This window comes from Polypterus senegalus, chromosome 14 (assembly GCF_016835505.1).
Source record: "Polypterus senegalus isolate Bchr_013 chromosome 14, ASM1683550v1, whole genome shotgun sequence".
NCBI classification, from domain to species: Eukaryota; Metazoa; Chordata; class Cladistia; order Polypteriformes; family Polypteridae; genus Polypterus; species Polypterus senegalus.
Window position 1 is genome coordinate 92,446,637 of NC_053167.1, and position 13,209 is coordinate 92,459,845.

Below are 13,209 nucleotides of genomic sequence, written 5' to 3' on the forward strand. Positions count from 1 at the left end.
CAGTGTATTCATCCTCAGATTGAAGGGTTAACAGTAGTTCCCGACTTTAGACTGTGAATTGAACATGTCCACCAATCTTCCAAGTAAGCATCTCTCAATCCAAGAGTGAGAGCCACCGAGATGAGGGAGGGAGACAGACAGACAGGGACAGACAGACAGAGAGAGAGAGAGACAGACACGGAGATAGGTCTATCACCTATTGATTTGCAAAAATGGTGGGGCTTATTTGAGTCAACAAGGGCTGGCATCCTAATGTCCTATTTGTGCTACTTTGCTGGGCCCAGGCACGATAATTCCTACCTGCTTCTTGGTGCTTGTAGGTACATGAATTTATTATTTGTAAAGGGAAAAGGATCAGTTTTTATTTAAGTGCTAAATTTTTTATTCGGTAAAAAACCAATAAAGTACTGTTGTTTTGTCATCTTTATTTTTTGGTTAATGATAACTTGGTTATTATGGATTGTGAGCTTAAAATAAACCTATTATCTTATTGTATCATTGGCCTTTTTGGCTTTTTTACACCACATTGGTAAAGATTAATTGCTGACATGTTAAATTCTGCTGGAATATGTTTAAAATAATCAATCCCTTACCAGACTTCCACTGCTCCTTTTAGTGCAAGAGTAGTGAAATCAAAAAGCACCTAATAATCCACCCTTGTTTGTGGTGGCTGTTTAAATTTTATGGCTTGAGTGTGAGAATGCACTTGTTCGCTTCACTTGTCAAAAAGCTGACATGTAGCATGTTTTTTATATATGTTGGAGAAACTGGCACTGATCACTCCATTCTTTTGGGCTTTAATATTCACAAAGCTAGTAGTTACCCAGACTGGACACTAGCAGCGTTTTTGCTTAAAAACATTTAAGTTTTTACTGTTTAAGAATGTAAAGATCAACCACTTTAGTTTTTTGACTTCTTGCTATAGTATTAGCTGAAGAGTATTACATTAGTATACTGTTACTTTTTTCCACTTAAATGATTTCTTCTTCACATTAGGTATGTAAAGTTATTTGACATATTTGTAAAAATGGCTTTTAATTTGTGCAATTACTTTCATAATATTGGTTTTTGAGACCCTCAATTGTTATAGATAATTTTAAATTATTCAATTTGTTAAATATGATTTTTCTTTTCTTTTTTCATCTTTATTTTCTTTGTAGGTGCTCCTGATCCTACAGCTGGAGCTAGTATTGATGATGAGAATTGCTGGCATTTGGATGAAGAGCAAGTGAGAGAACAAGTGAAACAATTCTTATCCCAAGGTGGCTATTATGGTTCTGGAAAGCAGCTTAATTCCATGTTTGCTAAGGTATAAGAAACGGTATCAAGAGAGTGGTGTATTTGGATGTAATTGTATTGCTGTCCATGAGAGATGAATTATACAATCTGCCAGGGATCTGGTTCCCCCTCCCCACTCCCCAAACACCATGTATTCTTAGTAGTTTGACTATGCTAGTTCATGTACACCAGATCACAGTTTTTGGAAGCAAAGGATATTTGATTTTAAAAGCATTTGATGTTCTGCCTAATACATCTTTAACTGACAAAGGAAAACACATTTGCCACCTAGCAGCAATACGGGGAAATAATGAATTAGCCCATTTTGATGGGCTAATAGTAGTGTTGGCAGTTGTCCATCACAGGGTTGGCTTAGCCAAAAAAACATCCATTTACTTTTACTAACAAAGTATCAAATTGGTATTTGATATGTACTCTTTAAGGAAGCAGTCAGCTGAGGACCTATAAAGCCAGCAGCAAATTATGTAATTTCTAGTGGAAGGGAATAACAGATTCGACAACTGAGTTGCTAATATGGTCCCCTTGAGGATGTCCAATTACATAGAATAACAAATTTCACAACTCTGTGCAGACTTTCAAATTTTCAAAGTATCCTGAACTCCCACATAATGTGAGTGCGCAGGTAATTAACATTGTGCCTGACAGCAGTGGTGCCTGGTCAGATGCTATAGACAAAGCAACTTCAGCTGCAGTCTCAGCCTTTTTTTTTTGCCTTTTTCCAATTCTTTTGCCTTTTCCAATTCTTTTGCAATAAACTGAACTCTTGTGTAATTAAAGACATCAAAGACATAAACTCTTCCGTTCTGGGCAATTTTAAACTAAACAATAGCAGAATCATGAAGAAGCAATAGCAGAATTCTTTAATATTGTTCTGTTTTCAAATTTTAAACAAACATTCTTGCCTAAGCTTCATAAGCTTTTCCACTGATGAAAACCTTTAAATATAATAGATCAAAACAATCAAAAGAGGTAAAAGAGCACATTTTTATAGGGAAGAGTCCTCATTGTAAACCAAACTAAACAATAGCACTTTAAATCTTATAGGTACATAAAGTTTAAAAGAGCACATTTTTATAGGCCTTTGTAACCAGCACTTTAAATCTTAAGATTAATGTAGTGCTGTTTTAACTGGAACAAATTTAGTGTTGTACTGACATGGAAATCTGCTTTTGAAAGAGCAAATGCTTGTCTTGGAGTTAATGTGGGAGAGTCCATGCTGACAGAAAATAGCACAGTAGGAGCCTTCTCAATGGAATGCAACAATACAGCGGCACCTGCTCCTAGTCAGTATATACAAACTAACGTAGCTGTGATGTTATTAAACATTTTTTTTTAATAATCAAGGTCTGCATGTGGCATGTCAGAAACTTAATAACTCGGATAGGCAAACATGAAAATACTTTTGAAAACAATGCAATGATAAATGGTCACTAGGTAAACATATATCAAATATAGTTAACTTGTTTGTTCTGTATTACAATTTACTGACGTGAAAAACAACAACAACATTTATTTATATAGCACATTTTCATACAAAAAAAATGTAGCTCAAAGTGCTTTACAAAATGAAGAATAGAAAAATAGAAGAAACAAAAAAAATAAACATAAGTCAACATTAATTAACACAGAATAAGTAAGGTCCGATGGCCAGGATGGACAGAAAAAAAAAAAAACTCCAGAGGCTGGAGAAAAAAAATAAAATCCATAGGGATTCCAGACCAAGAGACCGCCCAGTCCCCTCCGAAAAAGAAGCAAGCTAATATCAAACATAAAAAAACAGGTTACCCAAAACTGTTAGCATACTGGCATAAGAAAGTTAGTAGACTTTCCCTTAGTAATTATAAAATAAATCATCCACTGAAATTTTACCATCTCTTCCAGTTTTGATGCTTTCGTTATTTAGTACTTTTCAACAGTGTTTCTTTCATTACAAAAATTTTGTGAACAGGACAAATTGCACCTTCCTTCAGTTTCAAAAGGAGTTTTTTAGTATATGATAAACGTTTAAATAGTTTTGGTCTACAGTCATATTTTAAACCTTTGGTGCTCCCTGATTTGAATGTGAAATAGGTTTAATAACAGTTTAGAAATAGCACTTTTCTTCCACTATGTCTTTTACAATACCGTGAACCCCAGAAATTTTGTTTGCATGGTAGCTTTCATCTGCAGTGACATACTGAACTTAGTATTAGGAGATTCTTCAAAACAATTTTTGCATTTTACCATCTTTATTTTTTTTATAATTTTTACAGGTGCGAGAGATGCTGAGGATGCGGGATTCAAATGGTGCTCGAATGTTAACTTTAATAACGGAACAGTTCATGGCAGATCCTCGTTTGTCTTTGTGGAGGCAACAAGGAACGGGTATGACCGATAAGTGTAGGCAGTTATGGGATGAATTAGGTAAGTAATGATCATTTTTCTTTATCAATTAAATTAATTGGGTGAACTCAATTCACCATTATGGACCTACTGTGATACCGTGGACAAAATACTGAAAAAGCTGTTGATTTTCTACACTCCTGAGAAGTTTTACAATTTATAATGCTTTGGTTATTTATTGAAACACAGTTGGATCCATTTGTCCAAACTGAAGAAATCTGGGAAAGTAGTTATCCCCAGTAGTGGCAGTCCTATCAAAATCTTCCCAAAAATAAAACATAGAATGTTTCTTGAAATGACAAACAGCCCCAGAATACAATGAAGGCCTGTCTCATAGGTCCGTACATCAGGAGTTAGATTACTGCTTTTACTGAAAGAATCATGACTCCTATTCTGTATCAGAGGATTGGTCAGGTGAATTTATGGTTTGTCAAAACCTAAGCCACAATAAGATGATGTTTTAGGATCTCTTTGCAAATAGACAAAAGGCGTTGCATTGAAGTAAGTTTGCATATAGAATTGACTAAACCCCTCAATAGCAATGGATACAGAGTCATCTATAACTTGATGAAGTTTATTTCTGCCAAAGGAGGTGTAACCAGTTATTGAGTTCAAGATCCAATTATATTTTATTTAATACTAGCTTTGTTACCTCCCAAAGACTGGTAACAGAATAAATTAAAAACTATTTGATATCCCTTCACTGTTCTTTCTATGTCTTTCCTCAGTATCCTCATATGTCTCATCCTTTCTTGCCCAGTGTTTCCCCTCTCAGTCATGTTTCCATAAAGCCTTCTTCTCAGACTGTTTCATTTCAACACACTTTGCTTTCTTCCTAACAGGTTTTTGATTACTACCCGTGATAGATGAGCCCCCATTACCCACTGTAAAAATATAATTTGTATTTTTGCAATTACTTCCTGTCTTTGGCAGATCATGTTGTGCCACTTTAGCTATTAGCAACTTAATGTCATTCAGTATGTTATTCATTGAAATTCTCCATTGTAACTTGCATTTTTGTAAATCTAAAAAAAATCTACACAATCAGGAATTGAACTTAACACACACAACATATCATATCTTCATCCCTACCACTGAGTCAACATAGTCAAACTGACCAATCAGATTGCTCAGACAGACCGGACACACAAACAGTAGCATTTTATTATATGATAGATAGTTGTGGTATTGGGTGTAGTATAAATGTATTGTCTTTAATAAAAATTGTAAATATTTGTTCGCTGAGGGACTCATTAGTGGATTTGAAATTTTGGATGTAGATATAACTTTCAATGTGGAAAAATATATAATGATGTAAAAAATAAATTTTTTCATGACACTGTATTTTAAAGTAGTGTTGATTGTTCTTAGTCCAAGTTATGTATGTAGCAGAACCATTTCCATGGAGATGATGTGTTGCATGTCAGCTTGTGCAAGTTAAGACTGGTAGTTAATGTGTGAAACAAAAATTGTTTGGCATCTTACTCCTTTAATAAACATTTAAAATAATATCTGAAATGCCTTTCTTCCCCCCAGAAAATATAACATATGTTTTGCATGCAGCTTAATACTACATTCATCTATCGCAGAGACAGGAAATACAGGTTTTCCAGTATAAACTTTCACATGGATGTAGTAGCTCCCAGTGAGTAGATTTATAGAAAGCAGTGCTAATTGAATTAGCTAAGTTGTGACATAGAGTAGACCTCTCACCTCTTTCAATAATATAAAATAAAGTAATGAAGGTCATTTGGCAAAGATATTTTTCTGGTCAAGTTGTATTAGGAGTGATACATGATTAATTTGTCTGTGTACTTTGTATTTTCACTACAAAAAAATCTTGGAATTGCTTTTTGTGTAAATCAGCTAGAAAAGTAATTGTAACGTGTGGTGAAGCACATTAGGGGTCTGTATAAGTGCAGTTTTTAGTATAAAAACAGTGCATTTGGGCTCAGTAGGATGCCACGCTTCTGCAAAGCCTTGTGGCCGTGGGGTGTTTAATAGAGAAATTGATAGATCGTGTATTCAGGTGCAAAAATGATCAAGTCAACCAGCTTCCTCATTGACACTTGTCAAGTTTTAATCAAGCTGCCTGTACCCACAATACTAATAAAGGAGCCTAAGTAGGTTAGAGGAGAGAATTGTGGAAGAAAAAGGTGGGAGTAAAATTGAGAGAGTCAGTTTGGAGCAGAGAGAGTGAAGATAGAGTGTGAGCTAGTGTGATAGACTGGTGGCAAGGCGGTCAGTCATTCCGCTGGGGAGTGAGGGGAATGGCAGTCCACGAGCAGGTCACTCCTTTTAAGCAGTCGGTAAGAGCAGGAGCAATTGAGCGTTCCATGGGGCCTACTGGACCAAAGGATAGTGGCAGAATGATGAAGATCCAACTGTGAGCAGCTCAGCATTAACCAACTAAAGTGTCTAAGATGACAACCAGTGTGTGCACCACACTTGTTTGTGCCTCTTGCCCACTGTGGCGACCTAGTGGATGAATGGGAGACACAGTGGGGCTCACAGGAGAATGGGGGCATAAAAGCATCCTGATTTTAATTGTGTTTTAACCTTAATTTTTCTTTCATAGGATTATTTATTTATTTATGGATTGACTTTAAATCCCATAAATTGGATTATATGGACCTTTTTATGTGGATTATTTATTTTTAAAGCACTACACTTTGATTTGGACACTTTGTTGATTTGATTTGGAATAAAAAAAACCACAAAGCTCTTGAACCAATCACGTTGTTGTGTCTTCACTGCACTACTCTATCCTAGTCATTATTATCAATGTCTGTATGCAAGAGAAGATAACGCCAGCAGCGAGCAATCTCAGCATCACAAAAACTTACTTTGTTTCCAAAATTTGTATAATTGCAATGAAGTAAGAAAGCAAGAGTAGTAATTCTGAAAATTCCCATAGTTCACTGTGGAAAATTTGTAACATTATATTGAGAGGCTTTTTAAGAAGATAAAGGAGTACATGACATTTATGTGTTCTTTTGCAATAAGGTGTTTAAATTGTCAGCAGATTTGTAATTTTTTTTTCAGAATTTGCCCAGCTTTAAGCTTCCTTAGAAACAAAACTGAAATAAATTTTACAGTACTCTAGTATAGTGATTTGTGATTTCTTTGTTGCTGAATGAAGCTAGTAGTTTTTGAATGGTAAAAGATAGAACTTGTTGTAATTTGTTAAAAGGGCTGTATTGCTGTTGGTTTGAGACTTAGAAGCAATTTCAACAGATGTAAATAAAAATGGTAATTATGCCAGACTATTTAGTTGATCTGAAAGGCTGCCTGTCTTTGTTCTCCACATTTTTTTAGTTCAAGCATTATCTCATTTTGCACTTGCATAAATGTTTGTTCTTTGTTTGTGCCAGGTGTATCTTGGAAATGTATTTTTGCTCCACTTTTTCAGAATCAGTAAAGCAATGGTGTTTGACAACCTTAAGTTAGCATGTACAAATGACATATTACTAACACTTGCAGCATTAGCATGATGTCAAGAGCATGGCATTGAATTTTCATTTATTAGGAATTATTTTTTATAGTGTGTAACTTAATTTCTGAAAAAAAAAAAACTATTGTATTTTTGCATTTCTAAAGCACTTCTAAATACAGAAAAAGTGTGTGATATTTTTTTTTTTTTTTTAGGATGTATTTAAGACCAGTTTTCCATTCGTTAACTTCTGGGCTTGCTTTTACCATTTGAAAATTCTGGGAATGTAAAGATTATTTTCAATTAAATATTAACTGAATTTATAACAATTTTTACTGATGTGAACACAGTATATGCATACATTAAATAAATATGCCATCAATTAATATGTATTAATTAATAAAATATAATTTGGGCCATGAGTGATGTGGAAATACTTTAGTTTAACTTTGTATATATCAGTTTTATTATATTAGCAAATGAAATACCTTCTGTAGTTAGGTTACTGTAGATGGTTCTTGAAATGTTTTGTGGTCATAATATTCTGCGTACAGTTCATTGATGGTAGTTGTATTACCTTTCAAGAAATGTGATTTGAGCATTATATCCCCAATTCCAAGTTTTAACACCTATTGTTTACATTGTTTAATTTTTTAGGAGCTTTATGGGTTTGTATTGTGCTTAACCCACATTGCAAATCTGATGAAAAGTCATGTTGGTTAAGACAACTAAAGAAGTGGAATGACATGGATGTGTGCCCTTTAGAGGATGGTAACTATGGAACTGAGCTACCCAATATTACCAATGCCCTCCCTCAGAGCCCTAATCTCAGTCAGGGTGAGTGCCTTTTACAGTGTTTGCTGTCTGCTTTTAAGAGTGAGTTTCAGAGGGTTGCATACATGTGTATGTTTCTCTTTGTATATTTAAAATAGCAAATTATTTTTAATTCCTTAACTAAATATTTCTGTTACCAGCAGTCATGTATGACTTGTAAATAATAAAATCATTTGAAAACTACATTTTACTTTCTTATGATTTTTTTCCAGTTTCTGTTTCTGATTTGATGCTTGTTTTGCACATTTTTTTAAATGTCTGAAATTTTGTTCATTGTTTAGGATCTATCACACATGAAAGGATATAATATATAAATACATTTATGACAGTTACATATATATATGTATGTGTATATACGGTTATACAGAAATGCATTTTAGTGGGGTTAAAAAGGTCATTCTACATGAAATTAACATGCAGTATAGGTGCTTTTTTTTAATAAAGAGTCTTGACTCGGTTCTCAGCAATTATGTAAAGCACAAAAGTAAACTAAATCAAGACACGTGGTGACACTTGGAGCAAATTAAAACAGTTCTACATGTGTTAAAATTATTCAGATTTTTAGTAGAAAAATACAATTTCAATATAAAATTTTAATTATAAGTAACTGTTACATTTTAATGAAAGTAATCCTCTCATACTGAGATAAAGGGGCATTAATTTAAACCACTCATTTCTTTTGGAAGTGTCATTAATTAAAAGTGCTGTAGAATTACAGTTCTCCTTCCATCTGCTGTTCTCTAATTGGTCTATGGTGTATACATTCAGCAGTCTAACGAAGGGTAGATCAGGGTGAGAAATGTAGCTTGACTGACTAGTCCCTACGTCTTCTGTGTGCAATTAACAGAAATAGGATATGTCCCTATGATTCCCCATTTCCTGCTTAGTTAAAAAATATATATAATTTTAGTTGTATTGCTGAATCTACAGAGATGAGTCTCTGCTGATTTTCTTTTACGAACACTGTTCTGACCATGGAGAATGTCTTTACCAAGCTGCACTTACTGCTGCTACTTCCCATTAGAAGGACCATTATTACATGACAGACAAAACAGAGTCTCACTCCCCATTTGCTCTCTCACGATGTTGCTCTTTTCTTTGACCCAGAAGACACTATTTACAATTCTGTTTTTCTTTCTCTCTCTCACCAACATTTTGGTGAAATGACACATGACTTTACTGTCATGATCATGCATCACATTCACCACTGCCCTACTTCTCTCTCATCCCTCTCCAGATGCCTCCTTCCTTCATTCATTGGTTTTTAATGGTTGCTCATACCCTGCCCATTGCTCCTGCTGGCGGTCCTCATTTGTATTGTGAGCTTGTGCTGTCCCCTTTCAATCCCATTTCAGCACATGCACGGTAGTGTTAGCCAAGTTTCTAGAGTATTAGAGCCTTTCATGTGTCATTCAGTGTTTCATTACATTACTCAATACTTTAAAAAAAATATAAAGTGTGTTATATAGTTACTTATTATAAAGTGTGTTACAAACAGCATGTTACTTTTGCCTTACTTTTTTCTTCTTTTGTATGAAAAACTGGACATTTCAGTGGCCAGCATTTGCTACAGAATCCTAATTCCACATAGGAAACTTCATTAAGTTGAACAGAAACACAGACAAATTTGATCATTTTTCTTTTTTTTTTTTTTTTTTTTTACAGATTCTTTAGCAAGACCAAGGCGAACAGTCTTCACACGAGCAATGGAGGCCTGTGACTTGCACTGGCAAGACAGTCATCTACAAAGGATCATAAGTAGTGATTTTTACATGTCTCCTACCTACCAACGAGAAGGAGAGAGTCTGCTTTTCAACTTGCAAGGTTTACCTCTATGGCTTGGTAAATATGGCATACTAAAGATTTTATAGAATCTACTGTATATTGTGTTAACCACAGGTTTAAAATATTGCATTTTATTCAAAACTTGAAGAGAACTATATCTATTTGAAACCATATAATTTGTGTCACAGAAATGTATGCCTTAAATTTGAAGCATTTTTGTTCAGCGGGCTTAGAATCATGTCTCCTATGTGGATTGTTATTACATACATACTGCACATTGGTCTTGTTAAAAAGGCTCACCAGTACTATTACTCCCTCAGACTTCTGAGGAAATCTTGCATTTCTCCATCTGTTGTCACTGAGTTCTGTATGTACCAGAGCAATTCTAACTGTCTGGTATGGCACCTGCTTGCCTCAAGATAATAATACCCCACAGAGGATGATGAAGGCAGAACAGAGTATTACCGGCACCCAGCTCCTTTCTGCTCAGGATACGTATTCACTGCCTTAGAAAGAGAAACAGTACAGTATTACTAAATATAAATTGTATATAATCTAAGCCAATATTTGTGTACAAATGTTATGTTTATGTAAACGTGTGTGTATATACAGTGGAGTGTAAAAGTATTCAGTTCCTTTTAAAGTCATCATAATTTTCTCCATGACAAAAGATTTATATACTTATTTCAATTCAGTGTTTTTAATGTGAACTCCTGTGCTGTAACAATACATTTTCAAGGTCAAAATAAACCATTTTCAGTAGACATTTAACTGAAGAAGAGAAACTCAAATGTTAGTGCTTACATAAGTATTTAAACATCTGTCCTTTTGAAAGCTCCAGGTTTATACAAATGACAAATGATTCACAAACAACAGAAAGGTGACAGTCATTTCACCATAATTAATCATCAGTAGGTACTATTTGTGAGTCCTTTATATCTCTGGATATAAAAGGCACCCTTTGTAAGAAACTTAGTCTTTGTTGCACAATCACTGCATAAATGAAGACAAAGGAGCATTCAGCTTATGGGAGAAACAAAATTATTGAAATGCACAATGCAGGAAATGGCTAAAAAAATACTGTAGAGTTTGAATGTCCTGTTAAGCACTGTTGGATCCATCAATGTAAAGTGAAAGGTTCATCACAGTACCTAGACTCCTACTAGAACAGGCTGTCCCTCAAAACTAAACATCGGAGGAAGATGTTGACTGGTGAGAGAGGCTACTAAAAATCCAACCATCATTCTCAGAAGTCTGCATGTTCTTTGATTGAAACTAGTGTGAAGGTACATGGCTTCACAATTTCAAGAGCTCTCCATAAAATAGGTCTCTATGGGAGGGTAGCAAGAAAGAAACCATTCTTTAAGAAGGTCCACATAAAAGCGCATATGGCATTTGCTACAACGCATCAGAAAGACACAGTTTTGCTGCAGGAGAAGGTTTTATAGTCAGATGAGACCAAACCAGAAATTTTTGGCAAAACTTCAAAGAGGTATGTGTGGTGTATAACACTGCCCATGCCTCAAGTAATACTATACATACTGTGAAATATGGAGGTGGCAGCACATTGCTATAGGGATGCTTTTCATATGGTAGAATTGGGAATCTTGTAAGAGTTGAAGGGACAGTGGATGGACACAAATACTGCACAGTATTGCTGGAGAACTTCTTCCAGTTTGCTGTGAACCTACGGCTTGGGAGAAGATTCATCGTGACAGTCACCCTAAACTTAAGACCAAAGTGACACTGGAATGGCTCAAAACAGAAAGGTGAATGTTTTGGAATGACCAAGTCAAAGCACTGATCTACTATTGAGAATCTGATGAACTATTTAAAAACTGTTTTCCAGAGGTGGCATGCCACCAACCCAGAGGATCTCTGTAAATGGGACATACTTGCACAAAAGATTTAAGGCTGTTACTGCAGCAGAAGGGTTTGCGACAAAGTATTAATGTACAGGGCTTGAATACTTAAACTCAAAGGTTATTGTATGCATTTCTTCTTCAGTTAAATATTTACAGAGAATGGTTTTGACTTTGGAAGTGTGTTGTTACAGCACAAGAGTTCACATTAAAAATACTGAATTGAAAAATGAAAATACATGTATAAATCTTTTATCATGCAAAAAATTATGACTTTCAAGGGGATCGAATACTTTTGCACCCCACTGTACGTGTGTGTGTATGTATAGATAGATATACAAAATAAAAAATAGAGTTGCTCTTTGTACTTTTTGTGTGTGTGTCTTTTGATGGTAGTGTATTATTGTCAACTGTTCTGAGGAGACCTGCAAGAAAGAATTTTGTTGTACTGCATACATACAGTATATACACATGACAGTGTTAAACTTGATGTTGCTATAAATGTCTTGCCTTTTTGTGTGTCTATTTAAAAAAAGTGTACCATCCAAGTAATGTATGTACATTGATCAGCAATGTCCCTGATTCATTAACAGTAATGAATGTTTTACTTTTATTAAAGGATTATGATTAAGGTGCAGATTTTCTTAAGGTAACTGAAATTAGTCTATAATCATTCCTAAATTTGTATAGAAAATTGTAATTTCACAGGCTACAACCTTGGGTTAAATGTATTTCAGTGACAAATATTAGCATGACTTCCTGAAGCTCCTCATATCTTTGTGGCGGTTTACCTGTGCCACGATGCACTGCAGGGTGTACATATTTGAGCTGGGCTGCTAGTGGGTTTATGTACTTTTTTTTTGTTGTTGTTTAGGTGTGTGTTTATCGTTTTTCCCTTTAAACAGTATTACTGGATAAAATAGTCATAAATCTTGATGAGTTAAAACATTAACATGTTTATAGAATTGTAATAATTGCAAAAATTGTTTGCAGAATCCTAAAAGTTTTAAGTTTAATTTCAATAATATCAAGGATTGCGATAGTCGTTAATTGACAGCTGTGTACTTCATAAATGAAAATCCTTTTGTTCTGTATTGCTTAATAATTTGCTTTCATCGAAGAAATTGCATCAAGAGGAGTACAAAAGAATTCTATAGGATTCCACTGTCCTCGACTTTTGTGCTTGCATTTGAAGCTGATGTAATAAATTATGCATTCTTGTGCCCTGACAATGTAATCTGAACTAGTAATAGGTATTGATGATAAGTATTTGTCATTTAATAAACAGAAGGTTACCATGTTTTTTTTGTCTGCAATGTTAATATGTTAAAACGTGTGTTGTTTGAATAATAAAAAGTTAGTGAAGCAAGTAAAGTACAGATCAAAAAGTACTCTTGTGTTTATATTTTTCAGAGCATGTGCCCACTGCCTGTGCCAGGGTGGATGCCTTATGTTCTCATGGGTACCCAAGGGAGGCACTGAGATTAGCTGTTGCAATCATTAATACTCTTAGGCTACAACAACAGAGACAGTTGGAGATATATAAGCACCAGAAGAAAGGTATGAAAATTGTACCTCTGTCCAACTATCATAAGTCAAATCTAAGTATGTTAC

General features: G+C 34.7%; 1 protein-coding gene across 1 annotated transcript in view; it reads left to right on the forward strand.

Moving 5' to 3' along the window:
* The window catches only part of zswim5 (zinc finger, SWIM-type containing 5), a 101,901-nt gene that overhangs the window by 68,844 nt on the left and 19,848 nt on the right, over positions 1-13,209 (forward strand). Inside the window, exons 3-7 of the mRNA XM_039735848.1 lie at positions 1,161-1,309; positions 3,552-3,702; positions 7,772-7,951; positions 9,614-9,790; positions 13,009-13,155. Coding sequence (XP_039591782.1) covers positions 1,161-1,309; positions 3,552-3,702; positions 7,772-7,951; positions 9,614-9,790; positions 13,009-13,155 — 804 coding nt within the window. The remainder of the gene's footprint in view (positions 1-1,160; positions 1,310-3,551; positions 3,703-7,771; positions 7,952-9,613; positions 9,791-13,008; positions 13,156-13,209) is intronic.